The following is a 26,682-nucleotide window of genomic DNA, read 5'->3' as shown; positions in this document are numbered from 1 at the left end:
CAATACATGTTTCTTCATTGGTTAGGTAGTCAAAGATGCCAGCTAAAGGTGAATAAACTTTGCTACAGATGCCTAATGACCATCAATCGATTTGTCTAAGTAAACAAAGCACAATTATCTATGCTTCTGATGAAGAAAAGATTTTGTATTTGGAAATGGTGAACAGCGATCATGTGATATGAGATCAAAATTGCAGGAAAATAACGGGCGGAGTCTTGTGGAGGCGATGGGGGTCTTGGCCGCTAGCTGGAGAGTGGGCGAGACCTCCACGTTGCCTCTTTTCGGAAGACATGCTAGATCTTGTGCCACTCAGGCACCTAACAGTCCAACAGCGAGCCTCCCCAAAATCAAGGACTCTGGGAATAGAGGGTCTGCCATCAAGAGACACAGTCAAGTCAGAGGCTGGCAGCTATTCTGTACTCAACAGTGCCATCCGGGGAGGCGCTGGCTGCTGTCAGTATGCTGCATGATGTCCACCTGAGGTCCCAGATCACTGAGGGAGCTAGGTGCAAGTGAGTTATGGTGGGGATGGGGGGAGTGGTTTGAGGGTTCGGCAACTGGGTCAGGGGTTGGCTCTCAGTGCCCCCCCCCCGACGCACCCATGCCAGATTCCTCGATCAGACACTGTGCCTTTCAACAAGGGTCTCCTGCCCCACCCACCCTGGGAACCTGCAAGCAAACATGGCAGGGCTTGCTTGTTGTGCCTTCCGCCTGCTGCTGGGTTGATGGCATTCATTGTCCAATTAAAGGCCTGAATTGTTGGCAGGGTGGGAAGGTCGTCTACAGGCCTTCTTGCCATGGACTTAATTGGGATGGAGTAAGGTGGTGGGGCCCTCATCCGTCCGATTGAATGCTCTCCCCCCAGCCCCCCACCAAACTCGCCATGAGGGAGTGCACAAGACTTCACCCAATATTTGCTCTGAAGTAAGAAAATAAAGGTAGTGCGAAAATTGAAGCTGGTGGGATAAATAGATAGATATTATTTGGAACATGGAGAATTCTTTTGTTCCTCAGCCTGCTAAAACCAGAAGTTCATTCTCCAAGAATGCTGAGTGCTGGACTTTTGTATTGCTTTGAGAGTTAATTCAAATTAGTTCACTGACTGAAAGCAGATGAATTTGACTTCTATTTGTTGTATATTGTAAAGATTTTAAACTTGTAAACATTCATTTTATGGATGTGATCCATTAATTGTCAGAATTTAAAACATATGCTGTAACTCCTTAGCCTGGGGAGCAGATCAGGCCATCAAAGTAAGAAGCTGTCATTTTATTTCCTTTGTGGGGTTTTGATGAGCTTAGAGAAAGCACGTAGCAGGTGGCTATTTGAGCAAAGTAGGTGGTCAGATTTGACTTTTTTCTTGGCTGATGAGAAACTTGGCAAGGTGGTTGGTGGGAATTTTCTTTAAGACTTTTATTCACTTTGGTAATAAACACTATATAGTGATAAAGTTCTTTTACATTGTGACAGATGCAAACAGCCACTGCTTTTTCTGTTCTGGCAATTTTGTAGTTTTGTGCTAATACATATTTTCAGTGCGTTGAGGGAAGATGGTTTATTCCAGCAGTGCTATTGGTGAGCCATTGTTCATCTCTTCATTCTGAAGCAGCTTTGAAACAATACTGTCTATCTCGTGGTTCAGCAGTTTTAACCTTATTTTTTGACAATATTATACAATGAGTTGCACTGTGATGTATATACAGTCTGATATCTGGTGAAGAGGAGTCCCAGAATATTTTTGTGGTTTGCATTCAAGATTGAAACATGATTTTCAGTAAAATAACGTATATCTTTTATGTTTTCACAGTGCCATTCGCGAGCTCACAGCAAAGACCCTCCATAATCTTACTCCACATGCACCAGAATACATGGCAAATATTGGTGAGTGGCTAAGAAAACAGATTTTCTTTCTAAAGTAAATAATATTTCTTATTAGTGCAACAGATGATAACAGTTGATCATGCACTGTTTTATCCAATTGTTGTACTGTAATAGCATTTAATAGCATTCAGCCAACGGGAAGTCCCAATTGGAAAAATAGTTTGATTTTCAACATAAGCCCACACAGAAAACACTATAACCTCCAACTCTAACCTCGATGTTGTTGGGGAACTGGCTTCAATGTTTCATTCTGTCCAATATCAAGTTTTATCCCTGTCAGGTTGACCAGATCATTCACATTTGTATATCAGTAAGACTTCTAACCCTAATAATATGCTTCCCATTGTCCTCAAGCTGTGTGCCTCTGAATTAGCTCTGTGTTATCCAATCTCTCCCGTCTTTTTTGTTCTTAGTCCTCTTTTTCTTTGATGTTTTAGTTCTTCATTTGTTCCTCAAAAAGATGATCACTCATTTTAAATTACAGTAATGCTAGAACTGTACTTGAAGACTTTGCTCCTGGATATCTCAAAATCTTGAACAGGCTCTGGCACAATGTAGCCTTTTGCCTCCTTGAAATTCTATGGCTTGGATTTTGCAGTGGTAATGACAGTGCTACTTTCAGTGTTTGCTGTTATTCCTCCTCTGAAACTGACAGCAACTTCTGGTGTGCACATGTGCAGTTAAAAGCAGAGATCCAGGAGTCACTGTCAGTATTTCTTCACTTCTCCAGAGAGTGCACTGATGAGGTCCCCCTGAATGCAGTGCATCTTGTAAATTAATATATTGATATAGATTATAAATAGCTGAAGCTCCAGCACTGATCCTTGCGGAGCTCCACTCTTTAGAGCCTGTCAAAACTGGAATCAATGGGAATCAGGGGAAGATGGAGTCATACCTCACATAAGGGAAGATGGTGTGGAGGTCAATCATCTCAGTCCTAGAACATCGCTGCAGGAGTTCCTCAGGTTAGGTGTATAGGCCCAAATATTTTCAGCTGCTTCATCAATGACCTTCCCTCCATTATAAGGTCAGAAGTGGGGACATCTGCTGATGATTGCACAATGTTCATCATTTGCGACTCAGACACTGCGTATGGGCATGGACTGCTTCAGTAAGACCTGGACAATGTTCAGGCTTGGGCTGATAAATTACAAGTAACATTCATACCACAAAAGTGCCAGGAAATGACCATTTTTAACAAGAGAGAATCAAGCCATTTCTCCTTGACATTCAGTGGCGTTGCTATTGCTGCCTCCCTCACTATCAACATCCTGGAGGTTACCATTGACCAGAAACTGAATCTGACCAGCCATATTCATACTGTGACCACAAGAGCAGGCCAGAGTATGGGAATTCTGCAGCGAGTAACTCACCTCCTGACTCCACAAAGCCTGTCCACCATCTACAAGGCACAAGTCAGGACTGTGATGGAAGACTGTCCACTTGCCTGTGGAAGCTTCATATCATCCAGGACAGAGCAGCCTGCTTGATTGGCACCCCATCCATCACCTTCAACATTCATGTCCTCCACCACCAATGTACAGTGACCAGTGACAGCAGCGTGCACCATCTACAGGATGCACTGCAGCAACTCATTAAGGGTCTGTCGACAGCACCGTCCAAATGCACAACCTCTACCAACTAGAAGGACAAGGCAGCAAATGCATGGGAACACCACTACCTGCAAGTTCCCCTCCAAGCCACACACCATCCTGACTTGAAACTTTATCGCCGTTCCTTCACTGTCGCTGGGTCAAAATCCTGGAACTCCCGCCCTAACAGCACTGTGGGTGTACCTAAGCTACATGAACAGCAGTGGTTCAAGAAGGCAACTCACCACCACTTTCTCAAAGGCAACTAGGGATGGACAATAAACGTTGGCCTTGCCAGTGACGCCCACATCCCGTAAAAGAATAAAAAAACTTTGAACTTGTCCCATTTACCCCCTACTCTCTGCTTCCTGTTAACCAAGCATTTCATGTTCCAACAACCCTGCGCATAGAGATTTTCCCTTGCATCTTTTCTTAATCTGAGTTACAATTTAAAATTAATTTCACCTTTTCACTGACCACTATGCCAACCAGAGGAAATGGTCTTTTGGTATTCTTCATAATTTTAGAAACCTTTATTTAACCATGTAGCATTGTCAGCTCCATAAGTTCAAGCTTCTCCTCATAACTGTAATTTTAATTCCCTGACAAGATCCTGATGAATCTACAGAGGATCTATACTGCTTATTATCTATGGGTGGATTGTCCCTTCTATAATGAGGTGACCAGAACTTGGCACCGTGTTCTAAGTATGAACTAAATGTCCAAATTTGCTTGGGTAAAGTCATCTGTTATTGAGAGAATATTATCTGCACTTGCCAATCATATGCTGTACAGGATTCAGTCATCTTTCTTCACCTGTCCATGGGGTCTGTAACAGACCCCAACTATAAACCTGTCTTTCACCTTCTTAGCTCTAGCCAAACTGTGTGCATTTTTGGGAGACCCTCAAAAATCATTTGAGCTTTCTTGATTTTAAGATTGCCCTGAAAATATCAAGCTGCTCTTCCATTTTTTATCCCGATCTAGGTTGAAAAACCTGTACTCCATTTTGAATTTATTTTTCGCATTCTATAGGCAGATGTGTTTCCACAATCCATGCACTGTTTTTATGCTCTTATACTTTCCTTCTGGTTCCAGCATTTTGTTTTACTGTTTCTAACACTTATGTCAGGATACTTAATTGTACTTGAGTTTTGTCTCAAATTTTCAAACTATGAACTAATTTCCTTATTTTAATCTCACTTAATCTCAATCTTAGCTCATCTAAATCAAGTGGTGCTGCTAACCTCTAAATCAGCGTAATAGCTGGGAAGAAAAATAAATTAAATTTGCAATTTAACTTGCATTGGTTTTAGGGACCCGGTGAAATTTTAGGGCTTAATACATTTCTAAATGAGAAACACGGCAGTTGCATGAACAAAAAATTCAGTGTAAATTAGCTGCTTGGCTGCCTACAAGTTTTACATAAGATTTGTTTTACCTTACAGTAAAGGTGTTTCTGATTTTGTTGTAGCTTTGCCACGATTGTTACCTTTAGCAACAGGCATTGATTTGAACACTCGTCATGGTGCAGTCTTGGCTTGTGCAGAAATTGTTTATGCGCTGTATAAAATGGCTCTTGAGAACAACAGGTATGAGATTAATGTTCATTATTTTAGTTTTCGTTACATTTGTTAATGTATGTTTTAATAAAATTAAACCATCAATAGAAGTGGTAGACTTTCTATGTAAGAATCTTGTTAAAATTATTAATAATGGAGATATGTGGCAGCAGAAGTAAGAATGAATCTTTGAACCTAATGTTTTAAGTTCTAGCTGTTAAATGGAATAACCGAAGAACATTCTGTTTCTTCAAAGCTCAAGTTTCAAATCTTAGCATATTGTTCTGGAGCATTGAGCCTTCACATTGAGGACACCCTCCATTGTGTTGTGTGGCACTACCACTATGCTAAATGGGATAGATTTCAAACAGATCTAGCGACTCAAGACTGGACATCCATGAGGTGCTGTGGGCCATTAGCAGCAGCAGAATTGTACTCACCCACAATCTGTAACCTCATGGCCCGGCATATTGCCCACTCTACCATCACCATCAAGCCAGGGGATCAATCCTGGTTCAATAAAGAGTGCAGGAGGGCATGCCAGGAGTAGCACCAGGCATACCTAAAAATGAGGTGTCAACCTGGTGAAGCTACAACACAACTCCTTGCTTACCAAACAGCATAAGCAGCAAGTGATAGACAAAACTAAGCGATCCCACAACCAACAGATCAGGTCTAAGCTCTGCAGTCCTGCCACATTGCGTCGTGAGTGGTGGTGGACAATTAAACAACTCACTGGAGGAGGTGGCTTCACAAATATCCCCATCCTTAATGGTGGAGCAGCCCAGCACATCAGTGCAAAAGATAAGGCTGAAGCATTTGTCACAATCTTCAGGCAGAAGTGTCGAGTGGATGACCCAACTCTGCCTCCTCTGGAGGTCACCAGCATTACAGATGCCAGTCTTCAGCCAGTTCAGTTCACTCCATATGATATCAAGAAATGGCTGAAGGCCCTTGATAGTGCAAAGGCTATGGGCCCTGGCAATAGTACTGAAGACTTGTGCTCCAGAACTTGCCGCATCCCTAGCCAAGCTGTTCCAGTACAGCTACAACGCTGGCATCTATCTGGCTATGTGGGATTGCCCAGGTATATCCTGTCTACAAAAACAGGACAAATCCAACCCAGCCAACTACCACCCCATCAGTCTACTCTCGATCACCAGTAAAGTGATGGAAGGGGTCATCAACAGTGCTATCAAGCAGCACTTGTTGTTTAACAAGAACCTGCTCACTGATGCCAGTTTGGGTTTTGCCAGAACTGCTCAGCTCCTGACCTCATTACAACCTTGGTTCAAGCATGGACAAAAGAGCTGAGCTCCCGAGGTGAGGTGAGAGTGACTGTTATGACCCAGCAGTTGTTAAAGCCGAATTATTTAAAAATCCCAGGGGGAAACTTTAAACATTTATTTTAAACAAGTATTTTTACTTTTGTGTGTATGAGATGCAGCTCTAAATTCACGAATCGGACTGCCGGTTCTCGAGTGGTTTTATATGAAACTAAATAAAACATTTTATTAAAAATTTACACAAGTTAAATATATACACATGGCTACAAATTACTCCTGTCATAACTTTTAACAAATTCCCAAACTAATCTCCATTAAGGCAGCAGAACCCATAGACTGAACCAGACACCAGCAAAGCATTTTCACCATACAAATTCAAAATGACTCCTCAGATGCTGAAGCAGTCCATGTCCAAGTGCAGAAGAACCTGGACAATATCCAGGCTTGGGCTGACAAGTGGCAAGTAACATTCACACCACTCAAGTGCCAGGCAATGACCATCTTCAACAAGAGAGAATCCAACATCGCCCCTTGATGTTCAATGGCATTGCCACCACTGAATTCCCCCACTATCAACATCTGGGGGTTACCATTAACCAGAAACTGAACTGGGCTAGCCATATAAATACCGTGGCTACAAGAGCAGTCAGAGGCTAGGAATCCTGCGACGAGTGACTCACCTCCTGACTCCCCAAAGCCTGCCCACCACCTACAAGGCTCAAGGCAGGAGCTTGATGGAATAGTCCCCATTTGCCTGGATGAGTGCAGCTCCCAGAACACTCGAGAAGCTTGACATCATCCAGGACAAAGCAGCCTGCTTGAATGGCACTGCAACCACAACATTGACTCCCTCCACCACCGACGCACAGTAGCAACAGTGTGTACCATCTACAGGATGCACTGCACCAAGGCTCCATAGACAGCACCTTCCAAACCCACAACCACAACATCTAGAAGGACAAGGGCAGCAGATAGATGGGAACATCACCACCTGGAAGTTCCCCTTCAACTCACTCACCACCCTGACTTGGAAATATATCGCTGTTCCTTCACTGTTGTTAGGTCAAAATTCTGCAACTCCCTTCCTAACAGCACAGTACCTACGCCACATGGACTGTAGCGGTTCGAGAAGGCAGCTCACCACCACCTTCTCAAGAGCAACCAGGATTGGACAATAAGTGCATTGCCCAGCCAGCAAAGCCCACATCCTGTGAATGAATAAAACAAAGCTTGTAATTTGAAATTGTGTTTACCAAATTAGTAATAAACATGCCAGTTTTTTCCTTTTAAATTCTTTGGCCCATTATGTGATCAAAGCTGTTTGCCTATTTAAAATAAATAAATGGACATAAAGTAAATGACTTGAAACATTAACTCTATTTCTCTCTGCACAAATGCTGCAAACCTGCTGAGTTTTTACAGCATTTTCTGTTTTTATTTCCGATTTCTAGCATCCACAGTATTTTCTTTTCATTTTGCTTTTATTAAATAAATGAATATTTTTGTTAAAACAACACACTCAGAACTTTGATTCAATGCAGCAATATATTTATTACTGCCCAGCAGAACATCAGCCCTTAATTCCATAATTGTTTGTTGTTTACACTTCATATTTCAATTAATTTATTGATAGTTGGGTAAACAATTTGTTTTGAGGGCGGGTGCCTTGGACACGACTACTGGTTGCTTGCAAACATATTGTAGAGCCTTTAAAATTAAAGGAGAAGCAATTATTGACTCTTCATTCTTTTAAAATTATAATTAGCTTGTAATTTTGTCAGTTTTTCAAATTTGCTTTAATAGCATCATGTTTCTGACAGGCCAGTGACTGACTATATCAACGAGAATACACTGGAAAGTCTTAAGAACATCCATCGGAAGGTATGATTGATGCAATGCAACTTCAACTAATTTGATTGGCTTGAATTTGACTATGGTTGTTGCAGAGTGGGGCTAGTTAGATATGCTTAGATATACATTTAGCTTTTAAGCTTTTTTTTTGCTGACAATATTGCTGGAAGAGTGAACTAATAATGGCACAGTGAGGGCAACAGGGAATCGGGACATTGGTGAACAGAGGGACAACTTGTATTGCCTTAACTAATAAGATTTAAGGATTGAGTTATAAACAGAGGAGGAACTGAGGAAGAGGATGAATTCATTGTCACATCAGGTACAGAAAGAGAAATAAAAAGAAGGGAAAAGATAGGTTTAAGGGAGAGAGAAAAAAAAAGAGCAGAAAGGAAAAGTAAGAAAAAAAAATAAAGCTGTTAAATTTGAGGCTTTTTAAAGTTACCCAAAACAACTTACAACCTGAAGGAATGAGACCGCACACTTATATGGTTCACGTTCTGGGCAAGAGATGTTGGTTGGCAGCCATTAACAATTATCACATTGCTAAAAGGGTACTCATGGAGTTAATTATTAGACTTAACTTTCTGTGGCGAGTTTAATGACGGCTAATGTACAAATGCAGCCATCCCATGAAAATCATGGGGAGGTGTTGATTTCATTAAACTAGCAGCACAGTGGCGCTTTGCAATTCACTGTTACCTCTACCTCACTGCAAGCTGCTGTTTAATTTACGCATTAATAACAGCATGTGTTATCAAGATGCCTTTATTTTAGCAGCAAGATCTAGCCCATTAAAGGTAACTCCAAATCAATTTTATGCTTGGTAAGCACAAGGCACTTTCCTTGAAAATATTATTCTTCACGGTACATCAGTGATACCAGTCCCAAATGGAAGTTAATACTGTATAATTAACATTTAATGAATATTTGCAGGCTGAAGGCCTTTATTCATAACTCTAAACCTGATTTTTGCCGAGTTAATGCTGTCCTGTGTTGGCATTCAGGAGTGATACTTGAGGCTGCTACCTCGCTGTTCTTTTTACATTCCATTGCAGAATCAAATTCCATGTCTCTTTTGATTGTGGACATTGCAAGAAGGCATGTGTACTTCTTTGTTAATTTTGTAAAGAATAAGAATCAGACCACTGTGAATGAAGGCATGCTTTATCTCTTATATTAACAAAAGTCTAAATAGATTTAGGTGAAATGGATTGGAGTTAATTGAGATTAATTTCATTTTACATCAGTGCGTCAGAGGTGAATGCACTAGTGCTGTTCTTGAAGGTAATGTTGATCATAGAATGGGAACTGCATATGAATTCAGTTCATATAAATTGGGTCAAATTTATGTTTTTTAGAAGCAATCTGCTAACTCTTAATCAACATCTAAATATTAGGTAACAGCCGTTATGGCTGAATATTACCTTTACAACTGACTTATTATCACTTGTATTTCATTGATCTATTTAAAATAGTAATCGGTATCTTCAATCCAATGATCTTTTCAAATGAGGACAGAGTTAATTCTTTGTGCCAAATGTACATGCAGCGTTTTCATGTTTTGTGTAATTTAAAGTGCCAAAAAACGAGGCAGTGCAGAAAACCAGTCAGCAAGCCAGATTAAGTTTGAACTATCTTAATGTTGTTGGGTCCATGCAAAGGTGTTGGCAAATATTTGTAAATGGTATCTTAAACTCTGACTTTTTAATTGTTTTTGCCAAAACTACCATGAAGCATTAGCAAACTTAGTGCTTTTTAACCATGAGTCCTCACAGAAGCACGAGTTCATCGTGGCATGCTCTAATGGACCTCCAAGCTGGTCATTTATAGAATGACATCGGCCAGCTGCCCATCCTATCTGTTGGATGATGGTGTGTGTGTACGAGGATGTAAATTGGGTATTGTAAAGCCTGTGGAGTGTTCAAATTTTAATTGCGTATACCAGGCGTTTCTGAATAATAATTTTGTTTCCTACTTAAGTAACTATCATTGTAATTTGAAACTCTGGCTTTGTTGATTATGTATTATTTTTTCCACGTGTGTTTTTTTAAAAGAATCTTAAGATAATAAAATGCAAGGTGTGCCTCTATTTGAGAATGGCAATACTGAGACTACAGCCATGGGCCAATTGAAATCTATCTGTCCTCTGCATATTGTTCTTAGTTGACTTGTTGTTCCATTTGCTTCTGGGCATTTATTCGTGGCTTGCCAACTAGGATGTCATCCAGGCTGATATTCAGCTACTTTCTCCTTTTCTTACTTTCTATAAAAGAAGAGAGGAGAATGCTGTTAATAGGCAGGGTTATTCTAGTTATCTACATTAAGTGAAAGTGCCATTTTAAAATTAAGATGCTGGTCAGAAAAGGTTTTTCCTCCTTTTGTGGGAAAGTTACTGTTATTCACATACCAAGTATCCACAGAAGGATGATTGAATCAGGAACTGTCTGTGGTGAGGAATTGCAAGCACAAGCCTGCTACCCATTACTCTATGTTGCAGCATTTCTGAAATAAGCCTTTAGGCAAGACATTAGTTGGGGCTAAGTTAGTGAGCAATGCATTTTTAGAATTTGGTTTTATGATCTACCAATGTTGATTTCAATGGAGTTGGCAATGAAACTCTCAGGTCTCGCTTATTTTTAGATTATCCATATTCCTATAATATGTGCGACCGTAAATGATTAGTGAGGTTGCTGTGTAGACGGAAGAGCTGCCTGCCTTCGCATTGGAAAACACCACCAAGTTAATCTCTCAGAAAAGTGTTCCTCATTTCTTTTTACTGCAATAAGTAGCGTCCAGTATACCTTCTTTTTCATGACGATCTACACTGCAAATAAGCAAACGCTGCAATTCAATTTGGGAAGCCTTTATATTTGATTGTTTTACTAATTGGAATTGGTATGTCAAACTATTATAAACTTTTGACCAAATGTATGCTAACATTAAAATGACCAATCTGTCCTTCGGTTGTAATACTAATGTACATATGGATACAATTTGTATATGCTTAATTCCTGTTATTTATTTCAGCTTTATAACTGCCAGTTGTACAGGTAAGCATATTTTTTTAAAATTTTCAACATTCATCCATATTTCTTTAATTTTTAAGGCAATTGTAATTATCAGCATTGTTTTAATGCAAATTGTATTTTTCATAATAATCAGCACTATTTCAGTTCATTTAAAAAAATCAATATACATGTAGTATAATTTGAAAAATAAACCATATTTTTTCTGTCCACAGATTTAATATTATTTAAGTCCTATTAAACTGATTAGACTGTCAGACACCTTATACTTCAACATACTGTTAGGATCATGCTTCTCCTGTCATTGTACATGTCCAAAATACTACATACATGGCTTAAAATATAAGAAATTTAGCTTTCCATGCTTTCCTCAGTGTTTATTTTTCCAGTTTTTTTTATCCTGTTTATTGCTTATTTGATTTTTTTAATAATCTAATGCAAAATCAGGTGAAGACGGGATAATCAGAAGTATCAGTTTTAATTCTCTTCTGTTCATGTTCCTCCAAAATCATGATGAAAACTCAAGATAGATTTAAGTAGAAATCTCATTAAATAGTTCTTATGCCTCTTTGCCCTCATCCAATTAGTTCCACTCCCCTATTTTTCCCCCGTAGTAATATAAGTGTGTTCATTTAAAGTTATGTTCAATTTTTTTTTAAATTAGAACAGAACCTGCTACCACTACTATCAGGTACTCCGTTCCAGATTACAACAGCTCACTGCATAAAAGTTCTTTTCCTCACGTCACCTCTACTTCTTTTGCCAGTCACCTTAAATCTGTGTCCTCTGGTTTCTGATTATTCTGTTACTGGAAACTGTTTCTCCTTATTTACCCCATCCTAAACTGTTCTTAGTTTGAACACCTCAACCAAATCTCCTCTTAACCTTGAACAATCCCAGCTTCTCCAGTCTCTCCACATAACTGAAGTCCCTCATTTCTGGTACCATTCCAGTAAATCTCCTCTTGTCATTCTTCCTCAAGTGATGCACAGAAACTTACACAATGTTCCAGCTGTGGCCTAACCAGTCTTCTAAAAAGCTTTAGCATAGCATCCTTGTTTTTGTACTCTATGCCTTTATTAATAAAGCTAAGATCCTATATGCATTTTAACAGCCTGCTTAACTTGTCCTGCTGCCTTCAAAAATATTTGTACGTACAACTACAGGTCTCTCTTCTTGTACTCCCTTAGCTATTCCACATTCTTCCTCACAAAATGTATCTCTATACACTTTCCTAAATGAAATTTCATCTGCCATGTATCTGGCCATTTCACCAGTTTGTCTGTGTTCTCCTGAAGTCTGTTAGTATCCTCCTCATTATTCGCTACAGTCCAAATTTTGTCTCATCTCCAAACTTTGAAATGATGTCCTTGTATACCCAAACCCAGATCATTAATATATATTAAAAAGATCAGTGGTCCTAATACCAACCCCTGGGGGACACCACTCTATACATTTCTACAGTCTGGAAAACAACTGTTCATCACTACTCTCTGCTTTCGGCCCCTGAGCCAATTTCATTACAATGTTGCCATTGTCTGTTTAATCCCATGATTTTTTAATTCTGCCTAAAAAAAAGTCCATTACATGGTTGTTTGTAAAATGTCTTTGTAAAGCCCCTGCACACAATCACAATACCCATATCAACCTTCATCGCAGAATTCAGTCTTCAGTCATATGATTTGCCTTTAACAATTCCATATTGACTTTCACTTACTAGCCCATACTTTTCTGACTGCTAATTAATTTTTCCTCCGATTTCTGTGCCTAATGGTTTCCCCAGCCCCGATTTTGGGGTTATCCATCTCCCTTTTTTTTTTAAACAGCTGTATGATATTTCTAATCCTCCAATCCTCTGTCACTAAACACCACCACAACCACCACCACCACCGCCGCCCTTGTATATGAGGATCATTGGAAGATTGTGACCAGAGCCTCCACAATTTCCACCGTTACTTCCTTCAGTAACCTAACATGCATCTTATCCAGACCAGGTGACTTTTCTACTTTGAGCACTGCTCACTTTAAGTACCGCATCTTAATCCATTTTTATTCTATCTAATATCGCTACCTCTCCTTTACAGCTGCATTGGCAGATTCATCATCTTTACTGAAGACAAATGCAATGTATTCTTTGAGTACCTCAGCTCTGTCCTCAACCTCCACACTAAGATCACCTATTTGGTTTCTAATTGGCCTTACTCTTCTCTTAGCTCTCCTTTGACCCTTTATGTGTTATACAAGTTATTTAGGTTCCCTTTTATGCTAACCACTAATTTATTCTCTCTTTGCCTCACTTATTCTTTTTTAAATCTCCACTGTGCTTTCTGTTTTCATTTTTGTTTACTGTATTATGAACCTTACATTTTGTAAGATCTTTATCGGTTTCATTTTAATCTTTATATTTATCTGTCTATCTTTGGATTCTCATCCTTCCTAGGAATATGTCTACCCTGTACCTGAACCACCTCATCTTTGAAAACTTCCTATTATTCAACTACTGTTTTGCTTACCAATTTTTGATTCCAATCTATCATATCTTTTCTGAATACCTCATAGCCAGGAATATTAAGTTCTGAATCCTCCCCTTCTTTGAATCAGGTCTCTTTTATTGCTACTGCAACATAGTCCCATGTGGCGATTTGTGCTGCACTATGTGCAGTTTTATGTCCATGAACTCCAAACCTAGACTACCTCACATTTGCATCCCTAGCACTAATTTTATCTCCTAGTGTCTCTAATGTTTCACCCTGGTGACATCTTTGCTGTGCAAAGAGCCCTAATCTTTGGTATATTGCGTGCACCAATTTAATCTGAATGTATAGGTTATTTTAGGTGCATCTCCACAAGAAAGAGTAAATGTGCCAGCTGTAGGGTTTCAGTGACAGAGGGCTGAGATTCAGGTACCCTGTCCCCCCCGCAACCTGTGAGTAAATGAGATATCACTGCAATTGTTTCAGCCATGTTTGTCACTGTTGTTCCTGACTGCTTGCTGGCACATTACTTTGACTGATATAGGCATATTGGAAAGGGTATATTTGTACTACCTGAGCAGACAGCAGCCTCATCCATGCCAACTCCAAAAATAATAATGTAATATAGGTTTTTTAACTCATATTTGTGAACTGCTTGTCCAGGTAAACCTGCGCGCAGAACCCAGATTGAATGAGCACATACTGAAATATTTTATACAAAAACAGAAAATGCTGGAAAAGCTCAGCTGGCCTAACAGCATCTGTGGAGAGAAAAGCAGAGTTAACGTTTTAATACGGACTCGAAACATTAACTCTGTTTTTCTCTGCACAAATGCTGTTAGACCTGCTGAGTTTTTCCAGTATTTCCTGCTTCTGTTTCAGATTTCCAACATCTGCAGTATTTTACTTATATATTATATTGAAATATTTTATACTGCATATCAGTAGAACTGAGCTATACTTGTAGATAAAAGTCAACGTTAAGGATGGATTGCAACTCGGTTGCTATGAGCAGGTCTGTATCAATGGACACTTATAGACACTGGGGATCAAAAGGTTATTTAAGCTTCTGGGGCAACATGAACAGCTGAGAATATAAAATGGTAGACAGTTATTTTCTGTGATTGTGATTTCATGATTAAAAACTAAATTATCTTATTTTTTGTTTGTTTAGGGGGTTTGGTGGAGCATTTATGAGACCAGCAGGTAAGTTGAGAAAGTTATTCCCTTACTCTTTTTTATATGAATATCATCTGAACCTCAAAACTGTACTCTAACCAACAATTCGCTTTCAAGTATTTGCTATTTTTATATAGTATACGCTATCAATTCATTCTCAGAATTATATATCAAAATAGAAGCTTTCTTGTTTACAATAGTTTGATAATTGACCAATTGGTAACTAAAAGGTAATAACTTTATTTCATTTATGTATGTCTCTGCCATCTGGTCATTGAGAAAGTACTGTCAGGTATCCTAATATCTTGCTCCCATCAAATATAATGTGCCTCAGGCCTCTCTGTGAATAGTAATTGCATTTATATAGCATCTTTAACAACCTCAGATTGTTCTAAAGTGCTTTAGAGCCAATGAAGTACATACTTTTGAAAATAGGCAATGTTATAACTCTGAACTTGGTTAGTAGCCTGCTCTGAACTAGAAGTGATGTTTCAGGTGATGCAATAGGGTGTGTTTGCATTTGTACTGACAACTTTTTGGTGCCTCACTCAGACATGAGGGAGTGATCGTAGAAACCTAGAAAGGTTCTGTTCTGAAGTATTCTTTCATGCAGAAAATTTATTTTCCTTCCACACAAAAATGAAACAATGCAAAATCAAGGCTAAAGTATAATTGAGGATCTCTTGTTCAAGTGTAAGTTACATTTTTAAAAATATTCAGTTGAAGCCTGAATTTATTTTTGGAACATGTCAACTTATTTGGGGGAATTTTGAATACTGTTGACTTTGCCATTTTAAATGTGATCATCTGAAACAATCCACAACCATTTTCCATCTTGTCCCATTTATGTAAGATGATTTCGAAACATATTGACTGCTGCAGCCTAACATATTAAATACTGTTCCAACCTACTATACCCCTTAAAACACTGTTAGTCACAACAACATTTTTAGGCCTGATATTTGACAGATAGTAGTTGTTTCAAAGATGTGACTCATTTTGTGAATTTGGCACAGGAAGAAAATTTGTCCAATACACTTGTGCAGCAGGGTTTCTATTGTTATTTACTTTTTTGAGAAAAAATAAATTCTTTTGTTATTAATTCCTTTGCAATTAATTATATTTTAAGAATTAAATTGCTCCTGCAAAAGCAATTTAAATCATTTTTCATGGACAGTATAAAATATTGAAGCAGTCGGTGTCCATATGCAGCAAGACCTGGAAAACATTCAGGCTTGGGCTGATAAGTGGCAAGTATCTTTTGCACCACACAACTGACAGGCAGAGAATCCAACCATTTCCCCTAGGCATTCAATGCCATTACCATCACTGAATCCCCCACTATCAACATCCATTGGCCAGCAACTGAACTGGATCAACCATCTGCAAGGCACAAGTCAGGAGTGTGATGGAATACTTTCCATTTTTCTGGACGAATACAGCTCCAACAACACTCAAGAAGTTTGACATCATCCAGGACAAAGCAGGCCACTTGATTGGCACCTCATGTACCACGTTCAACATTTATCCCCTCCATCACCGATGCACTGTGGCAGCAGTGTGCACCATCTACAATGTGCACTGCAGAAACTCACTGAGGCTGCTTCAACAGCACAAGGACAAGGGTAACAGCTGCGTGGGAACGCCACCACCTGCAAGTTCCCCTCCAGGTCACACTGACTTGGAACTCTTTTGCCGTTCCTTCGCTGTCACTGTGTCAAAATCCTGGAACTCCCTTCCTATCAGCACTGTGGGTGTGCCAACACCATGTGACTTGCAGCAGTTCAAGAAGGTGGCTCACCACCATTTTCTTAAGAGCAGTTAGGGATGGCCAATAAATGCTGGCCTAGCCAGTGACACCCACACCCTGTGAAAGAATAAAAAATATGGTAAAAAAATTTATCAAAGTACAAAAGTCATCAAGTCTGGAAGTAAAAGCGTGGAGATAGCGGAAACACCGGAGGACTGGGGAGTTAGAAATGTTTTACCCCTGTTCAAAAAAAGAAAGGAAGGTAAAACTGGCAACCAGTCAGCCTAATGTCAATGATGGGGGACGAGTCTTTTAACAACATTAATCTGGGGCAAAATTATGGAAAAATGTGTGTTAGTAAATGCCAGCCAGCAGCACAGATTTGTTAAAAGTGAACCATATTTGCCTAACTTGACTGAGTTCTTTGAAGTAGTGGAGAACGTTGCTGAGGGTCATGAGAGTGTTTTGTAAATGGACTTCAAAAGCCATTGAAAAAGTGCTACAAAATCAAATTGTTAACAAAATTGAATCCCATGGAATTCAGTGGGAAGCAGCAGCTTGGAAACAAAATGGGCTAAGTGACAGGAAGCAGAGAGTAGCAGTGGGTAATTGTTTTCAGACTGTAAGGAATGTACATTGGTGTCTGCCAGAGTCAGTTGATCTATATTAATGACCTGGACTTGGATATACACTGTACAGCACATCATTTTTGAAGTCTGCAGATAACATGAAACTCAGAAATGTAGGGAGGATGGTAACACACTTGAAGAGGATATAGACAGATTGTGAAATAGGTACACACATGGTAGATGCAATTCACTGCAGAGAAGTGTGAAGTGATGCATTTTGGTAGGAAGAATGAGGCAAGACAATATAAAATAAAAGGCACAATTTTAAAGGGAATGCAGGGACAGAGACTTGGGGGTGTAGGTACAAATATTTAACAGTACAGGACAAAGTTGAGATGTCTGTTTTAAAAAAAAAACATGCCGGACCTTTGGTTTTCCAAACAGAGACATGGTGCAGAATTGCCTGGTCCCGTTGACGTGGTGTCATGGCCGGCAAGAGCAGGCAATATGGCGAAAAGGCCAAAAATTGCTTTAACGCCGTCGTGAAACCAGTTTGCAATCATCCGCTCCACCTGTCAATGGTGGGTGATGTTTCCTGCCGCTGCATGTCGGGAACCTAACTTCAGTACTTTAGCATCTCGTTATAAGCCCTGCTCGCTGGAATCATCTCCCCTACGTCAGATTTACCACCCAGGTCGGCGTGACTTCAGAATGCTGTGCTTCACAACTGCCTTTAAAAGGTGTTTACCTGGCATTACATAAACTTCGGGGCAAAATTGGAGGTAAGCGCACACAACCTTGCGCAGCGCTCGTGAGCATTGCCCATAGGACATCAAGGAAGAGGAAGAGGCATTCTGAGGGGGTTCACAGGAAAGTTGGGGGCAAGGCAGCACAGACTGAAGGAAGCACACAAGCACATGCCAGAGTAGGGGTGAGGGAAGCAGCTATGCAGTTGGAAAAGCTTGTCAAAAATGAGCATTCTTCCGCAGCTGAGACCGTTCAGCAGCAGCTTCATTGACAAGCTTGGAGCTGGGCCTCTGACACTTTTCTGCCCATTCAAGCAATGCAAAAGCATGGATTTGTAACGATTGCTCCATAACTTTTCACCCCTCGGGCACAGACCGCAAATTTATGTCTTAAAATGCACAGAATAATTGGCCGACTGGGCAAGTTGTGAAATCCTCTTGGCCATGGCGCAGTCACTGGTGGAGGAGCTCACAGCCCCTTGTAATGTCTTTATTAAGGTTTAGACAAGTACCCATTATGGTTCAGGTTAACAGCGCAACCTTGCAGTGCGTGTTAGGAGAATGCTTGTGCCTGAACTGAGAGCACAGCATGCAGTCCAGTGGTCAAAGCTGCCACCCATCAGTCAAGTGGAGTGGGGCGGAGGTGGGTGGAGTTTCAGACAGCATTGAGGCGCACTACACACTGGCCAGCCAAATGGTGGCCAGCACTCTCCTGAATGCATAAAAGGGCCTTCAGACATAACCAAGGGAAGATCTTAGGACACATATGCTAACCCATGCATCTCTCTCTTTGATCCTGCAGGAGGAGAACACCAGGATCATGGAGCCTGGTGATTTAACATATTGCCTCAAGACTTTACAGGGAGCAGAGAGGAAGAAGAATAGCACGGCAGAGGTGCCTGCCTCGGCAAAGGTAGGAGCACCTCACTCAAGATGAAGGTGTGGCAGGTCCTGCTGCATGCACAGCTGAAAATCCACAACGAGCCATCGCTTGTAGGCGCTTCGCTAGACCCAGTGTCTGTAGAAGGTGCCTGTCATTCCTGCAGATGACTGAGAACCAGTTTTGCTGAAGACTGCACATGTCCAGGGAACTGGTCGGTCACATACGACACTTGCTGCAGGATTTGACGCCGTGGGGACATGGAGGGCATCCACTGCCAGTGGCTGTGAAAGTGACCGTGGCGCCCAATTTTTATGTTAGTGTCTCCTTCCAGGGCTCCACAGATGACCTCTTTGGGATCCTGCGAACTTTCACATACAAGTGTATCCAAGTGGTCAAGGATGCCATCTTCGTGAAGATACAGAACTTTGTGCATTTCAACCGGAATCAGGAAAGCGAGGAAGCAAGAGCGCAGGGATTTGTGCAGATATCTGGTTTTCCACAGGAGCAGAGTGCCATCGACTGCACCCATGTGGCAACAAGCAGTCAACTGCAAGGGCTTCCACTCGCTCAATGTTCAGCTGGTGTGCCACCACACAAGTTCATCCTACAGGTCTGTGCACGATTCCCAGGGAGCGTCCATGACTCCTAAATCTTTAGCAGGTCTCAGATTCCCTGGCATCTTCCAGGGCCAACAGAGGCTGCAGGGTTGGCCCCTGGGGACAAGGACTACCCACAGAGGACATGGCTGGTGACGCTTATGCGGCGACCTCAGACTGCTGCAGAGCGACGGTGTAGCAAGGCTCACACTGCGACACAGACTTTGGCGGAGCAAATGATAGGCATTTTGACAGTGAGCTTCCGGTGCCTCAAGAGGTCCGGTGGAGCACATCACTACAGTCCCCAGAGGGTGTCGCACATTGCTGCACACAACGCAACCTGGTGCTGCAGTGGGAGGAGGACCTGGCTGAGGAGGAGATGGAAGAGCTGCACGTCTCCACAGATGAGGAGGACATTGAAGGGGATGCCCATGATGAAGCCATCAGACTGACCAGACAAGGTAGGCGCACTCGGGAGGCCCTGATAGCTACAAGATTTGTGGAGGATGGTGACGGGATGCAGTGAGGGCAGTCCTGACATCCTTGTCTTGCATCTGTCAATGTTTGATCCCTCTGTGGCTGTTGGCAGCACACATCCCACAGTGCCAGTCTCATGTTATGGAAATGGTGCGGAGGCCCTAATAGTTGTTAGGTTTCAGGAGGATAATGACGACATGCAGTGAGGACATTCCATAGATCTTCACATAGCCTTTGTGAATGTCTGACTCCTGTATGGCTGAGGGCAACTCGCGTGCGCTCTGTGATCAGGGTCATGTCATAGAGACGCAGCCATGAAACCTTAAATGCACCTGATCCTTTGTCAGCCTTCAGCAACTGAGCCCTTCAAGAGCACAGCGTCACCAGTTACAGATGCTAAAGGGAGGGTGGTCCAGCCCCACCTCAAAGGTGCTGAGAGCACACAGAGAGAATGACAGAACTCTGATGTCTGCCCACGACATTCTGGCAGCAATGACAAGCACCATTGAGGTGCAGGCATCGCGAATATGTCCGGTGAATGTGAAGCTGGATCATCACTTTGGCTGTAGGTTACACACTGCACAAGGAAGAGACACTGGACTGAGACACCTGCCTTTATCTTGTGCAGAAACAAGGTTACATATCTGAGTGACTTGAACACTGCTCATCATAACAAGGAGCCATAGGCAAGGAGATATTCTTGGGAGTTTATTTATAATAGTGAACGTTACGTACAAGTGATTAACACCCACGCACAGGCTGTGCAACTACATCTTCTTAATCTTCCTAACCCTGCTGTTACGTCTTGGTGCTCCCTGACATCCACAGCAGAGGTGGAGGCAGCCTGCTGACTGCTACGCTCTGTCCATGATGACCTTGGCAGGCCCCCCCTGCAGGGCCAAGACCTGGTGGGCCCCGGCCTGCTTTGTGTGTCCTGCTGTGGGCCAGTTGCACCCTCTTTGACCTGTGGAGCTGGAGCTGCAGGGGTCACAATAAGAGGGGATTTGGATCGGCTGGTCATTCCCGGAGTCACCTGGGTGGATGGCCCCAGGGTGTCGAGTTGCTGGTCGTCCTCCCTATGGGTGCTTGACGGCCCCTGGCTGATTCTTTGAGGAGAAGGGGAAGCTGGAGTGAGGCTTCTTACGTTGAGACTCTGGAGGCCAATTATGGCATCAGCGATGGAGTTCAGCCCGCGCAGCAGTGCAGGACCAATGTCCTGGATCAAGGTCTCCATGGTGGCTGCCATCCTGCCAGTGTTGACTTCGATGCCTTGACATGCCGGCCCAATCACCTCGGGCTAAGGGCCGACGGACATGTCCATTGTCCCAATCTGAGGAGTGCGCCAGATACCCCTTCTTGATGTTCCTATGATTGCCTTTGTAGCTCCACCAATTGCTTGAGGCCAAGACCAGAGGCACATCATCTGACTTAGACTCAGTAACTTCCTTGCCTCCAGCAGTCCTCCGAGTGCCAGCAACTTTAGATGTCCCTGCCTCTGCCTGCTGTGGAATAGATTCTGTGCTGTGCTCACCAGATTGTGATCCCGAGGCTCCTCTACACTTAGGTTCCACCAAGGTGTGGGTGAGCGCTGTGATGGGTGCTGTCTTCAGGGTCCTCAGCTGCTCTCGGTACTGGGGTCAGGGGTCCTTGTTGCCTGAAAATGACCTGTCACATGTGCCTGGGAGAGAAAGTGGAGATTGCTGGTGTTTGGCAGCCGCATTGAACACAAAACAGTGGACTCAGAGTAGTGCTGAGAGAGGGATGATGTGGTGCAGGATCCTCATGTAAGTGTTTGCCGCCGACCTCACCGTCACCGCAGGAATGGTCGACGCTGCTCCAGCCAGTTCCAACGCTTGACTCTCGAATGGAGTGAGGACCTTGGTGTCTGGAGCTCCACCCCTGGTCTGGGACCTCTCCCATTGATTGTGCGTAATCTTGTCCTGCATAAAGATGGATGGAGAGAGTGTGAGCAAGGCATATGCCACATCAAATGAGAAGGATGCTAGGCGTGCACATGTACTGTTTGGAGCCATGGATGGGATGAGGAGGCTATCTTTGGAGGAGATGAAGCTAGATGGAGATGTGAGGGTGTGTGTTAGAGAGCGAATGGTGATGTCCCCTGAATTGGCAGTGAATGAGATGCCAGTGAATGTGTGATGGGCTTGTGAATGTATGAGCTGAGATTAATGAGACGGTTGACTTACCTTGGCGGCATAGACGAGATCATTCAACCATTTTCTACACAGGATGGCCGACCTCTTGTGTGCAACTTTGGCACTGACCACCTCTGCCATCGCCTCGTAAGCCAGAGTGGTGAGACTAATAGGCATCCTGCAGCCAGAGTGGAGGTAGAGGACATCATGGCGGGCCTCTACGGTGTCCAGGGATATGTCACTGAATCGGGGTCTGGACCCTTCCTGGCTTTTTGGGCCGTTTCTCCACCAGAGCAGTTCTGGGCTGCTAGCATTCAGAACTGTGCATGTGGCTGTAGTTTAAATATAGCGTCTGGCGTGAGGAAGCAGTGAGCTAATGGTGTGACGGGCAAATTGGAGGCCGCCCACAAGCGATCTGGCGTGTTTCCCGTGACTGCATAATTTGAGGCGGGAAGAGGACAATATGGCACAAAAATCTGATTGAGGTGTATAAGATTATGAGGGGCATGGGCAGAGTGGATAAGGGGCAGCTGTTCCCCTTAGTTGAAGGGTCAGTCACAAGGGGACATAAGTTCAAGGTGAGGGACAGGAGGTTTAGGGGGGATGTGAGGAAAAACTTTTTTACCCAGAGGGTGGTGATGGTCTGGAATGAGCTGCCTGGGAGGGTGGTGGAGGTGGGTTGCCTCACATCCTTTAAAAAGTACCTGGATGAGCACTTGGCACATCATAACATTCAAGGCTATGGACCAATTGCTGGTAAATGGGATTAGGTAGGTAGGTCAGGTGTTTCTCATGTGTTGGTGCAGACTCGATGGGCCAAAGGGCCTCTTCTGCACTGTGATTCTATGAAAAATCTGCCATTGAGGCTGGCGAGTAAAAGGTACTTTTTCATGCCTGCAACCGTACTTAGTGCATATCTGGGATGATTCTGCTCATAGAGTAAATCAAGGAAGTTATACTAAATTTATATAAATTGCTGGTTATTTTCATTGGTGATAAGATTGAGAACCAGAGGACAATGGTTTAAAACAAAAATAAAAATACCTGGAAAAACTCAGCAGGTCTGGCAGCATCTGCAGAGAGGAACACAGTTAACGTTTCGAGTCCGTATGACTCTTCAACAGAACTAAGTAAAAATAGAAAAGTGGTGAAATATAAGCTGGTTTAAGGAGGGGTGGGGGGAGACAGGTACAGCTGGATAGAGGGCCAATGATAGGTGGAGATAGCCAAAAGATGTCATAGACAAATGGACAAAGAGGTGTTGAAGGTGGTGATATTATCTAAGGAATGTGCTAATTAAGGGTAGAAAGCAGGACGAGCAAGGTACAGATAGCCCTAGTGGGGGTGGGGTGGAGTGAAGGGAAGGGATCGAAATAGGCTAAAAGGTAGAGATAAAACAATGGATGGAATTACATTTAAAAATAATGGAAATAGGTGGGAAAAGAAAAATCTATATAAATTATTGGGAAAAAAAGGGGGGATTGGAAAGGGGGTGGGGATGGAGGAGAGAGTTCATGATCTAAAATTGTTGAACTCAGTATTCAGTCCGGAAGGCTATAAAGTGCCTAGTCAGAAGATGAGGTGCTGTTCCTCCAGTTTGAGTTGAGCTTCACTGGAACAATGCAACAGGCCAAGGATGGACATATGGGCATGAGAGCAGGGTGGAGTGTTGAAATGGCAAGTGACAGAGAGGTCTGTGTAATGCTTGCGGACAGACAGAAGGTGTTCCGCAAAGTAGCCACCCAGTCTGTGTTTGGTTTCTCCAATGTAGAGGAAACCGCATTGGGAGCAACGAATGCAGTAGACTAAATTGAGGGAAGTGTAAGTGAAACGCTGCTTCACTTGAAAGGAGTGTTTGGGCTCATGGACGGTGATGAGAGGGGAAGTAAAGGGGCAGATGTTGCAGCTTCTGCGGTTGCATGGGAAGGTGCCGTGGGAGAGGGTTGAGGTGTAGGGGGTGATGGAGGAGTGGACCAGTGTGCTCTGGAGGGAACGATCACTGCGGAATGCCGCCGGGGGGGTGAAGGGAAGATGTGTTTGGTGGTGGCATCATGCTGGAAATGGCAGAGGATGATCCTTTGAATAAGTGAGGACAAGGGGACCCTATCATGGTTTTGGGAGAGAGAGGAAGGTGTGAGGGTGGATGTATGGGTGTTTAACAATGGTTTAAGATGAGTGACAGAAGAACCAACAGTGACTTGAGGGTGGATGGCCAAAGGGTTGAATAATTCTATGAAATCCTTGCTGAATTTAATTAAATGAGATTACTATTAATCATTTTGATTTTGCAACTGATGTTGGTCCCAGAGCTTTTCCTAAATTGAATTACGGCTTTTTCTTTCTTTATTTCATCCTGAAGTTTCTGTAATTTAATTAGAATTGGGACTGATGGCCGACATGGGCTGCACTCTGTCCGGATGGATCAGGCGGGATAAACTCTTTCCTTGTCCTTTTCCCAATATCCCCATCTGTATGTTGAGGATAATCAAAAATCTCTTGTTTATCCTAAAATAAAAACTGAATATTGTGTTTCTTTGAAAGAGTTAACCATTGATTAAATGCACCATTTATTCATAAATGCTGATCAATAGATTTGAAAGTATATCAGTTATGAAATTATCATTAACTGCAGAAATTATTTTTCCCAATTTTCGGCAGTTTGCTGTTTCATAGAAAAAATGTCACTGTCAAAAATGCCTTTGAGGAATGACTCCATAATCGGTAAGGTTTTTTTTTTAAATGTATTATTTGAAACTTCCAGTTGTACAATATTACTAGTTGCCATTAAAGGTGGGGTCAGTAGTGAATATAATAGTAGATGTGCAAAATGGAATTTAGGGAACTTTAGTTCGGGAATTTTAACAAATAGAGAAACTACCAGAATCAAATTCCATGCATACAGATTAATGTAGTGCACTTTGGGAATCAAGGATAATTCACTGGAGTTGCCGATCTCCACTTCTCCATTTTAATTACCTGGTTGGCTGACTGAGTTCAGCAATGATGTACAACTGGAAAAACAAAAAGGCTGGAGGAAAAGGAGAAGAAATAAAAAATAATTACTTTGTGAGCCACACTGGCTTTCATTCATTTTTTTATAGTCTGCCTATTTAGAACCAATTCATCAGATAAATAACAAAACAAAGCAGTTATTCAGAATAGGTTGAAGGTGTTACTTTTTAATGTAGCATTTTGAGATGTTTCACTTCTATTGAATGCATATCCAACATTGATGCAATAATGCAGGATATTTTTCTTCATTTGGTAATATTGATGACGAAGTTGGAGCAAAAATAATCCTGCTATATACACACACTAACGTTATTAATAATGCAAGTTAGAAAGGTAACCTGAATATTGAGCTTCAATTACATTTTTATTTGTAGCAATAAGCATTTTATGTTCTTGTAAATTTGTTTTAAAACAGAAATATATGAAAACAAACTCAGTAAGTTAAAGGAGAAATTAAATGGCTAATGTGCATTTTAATTCCTCCTTTAATGATTTTGCAGTAAAAAACTGTTTGCCCTGCCCAAACACTGCATGTTTCTTCAGCTTAGATGATTATTCATTTCTCAGAATAAAACTGTTTTGTCCTTTAATTAAGAAAACAGTATATAAAATTTGAGCTTGTCTTATGCTGTATGTATTTGCTACATTAATGAAGTTTCAACCTGGAAAATATTTGTAGTTGCTGATACTTATAAGGGACAGAAAAACTCGATTATTATAGTACTTTTTGTTTAGCATTTTGCTTCCCTAAAAATGGTTCTTGGTTGAAAAAAAGTTTTCTTTCTACTAGGCGAGTGGCAGTGGCTTATTGATGACAGTCTGAAAAGCATACATCACTTTACAAGCACTGCAAAACAGAAAATCAAGGTATTGCACCTTATTATTGTTGGTCTTATGTACATGCGAGACTGTAGAAGTTGAATATGCAACTGAGTGGCACGTTGCAAATTTGACCAGTGGAAAGTTGAGACTCAAAATATCCAGTTCCATTTTTTTGTAATATGAAACATACATGTTTTGTGCTGACTTTTATGTACATGTTATTGATAGTATTTTATTTTCCCCCACTACCTTCCCTAGTTCTAACAGTTCAAAATCAGCATGTTTATTGCTTTGCTTGTAAAAATTAAATTACTCAAATATAATTGCTGGGAAGTAATAGTAACCCATGTGTTTTCAGTTTCAGGAAGCTGTTATTTCAGCACTGACTGCATTGTGTAATGAGTATTATCAAACTGCCCAGGGAACAGCTGATCCTGAAATACAGAGTAAGGAATTCATTTGTTTTTGTCCTCTTCAATCCACAAGTGGACTTCACTCGTCATATTTTGAGTTTTTTCAAAAGTTCCAATCCACTTTAATAAGTACTTGTTCAGTTTTGATTTGACAATTATCATCAATTTATACCTGTAATTTTTTTTTGCATAAAATGTGCATCCATGTTAATACAGTTCAAATCAGTTAGACTAAAATGTCTTAAATGAACAGTATGTAGAAACTTCCACAAAAATTATTTTAACATTTGTTCCAAAAATCAACTAGTTTGTAGAGTAGTATATTTTGCTTTTCTGAGATGGACTTCTAAGTTAAGAAGATTTAAATTGAACTCAAACATGTTGGATTGTAAATGTCTCAAAAATCA

The 26,682-nt window shown here is 41.6% G+C and overlaps 1 protein-coding gene across 1 annotated transcript in view; it reads left to right on the top strand.

The window, feature by feature from the left end:
• Positions 1–26,682, top strand: part of tbcd (tubulin folding cofactor D) — a 268,520-nt gene that overhangs the window by 164,595 nt on the left and 77,243 nt on the right. Inside the window, exons 19-26 of the mRNA XM_041216683.1 lie at positions 1,808–1,881; positions 4,948–5,065; positions 8,142–8,202; positions 11,203–11,225; positions 14,850–14,881; positions 24,687–24,749; positions 25,831–25,907; positions 26,221–26,308. Coding sequence (XP_041072617.1) covers positions 1,808–1,881; positions 4,948–5,065; positions 8,142–8,202; positions 11,203–11,225; positions 14,850–14,881; positions 24,687–24,749; positions 25,831–25,907; positions 26,221–26,308 — 536 coding nt within the window. The remainder of the gene's footprint in view (positions 1–1,807; positions 1,882–4,947; positions 5,066–8,141; positions 8,203–11,202; positions 11,226–14,849; positions 14,882–24,686; positions 24,750–25,830; positions 25,908–26,220; positions 26,309–26,682) is intronic.

This window comes from Carcharodon carcharias, chromosome 22, assembly GCF_017639515.1.
Source record: "Carcharodon carcharias isolate sCarCar2 chromosome 22, sCarCar2.pri, whole genome shotgun sequence".
In the NCBI taxonomy this organism is placed as follows: Eukaryota; Metazoa; Chordata; class Chondrichthyes; order Lamniformes; family Lamnidae; genus Carcharodon; species Carcharodon carcharias.
This window is presented reverse-complemented; position numbering and strand designations above follow the sequence as displayed.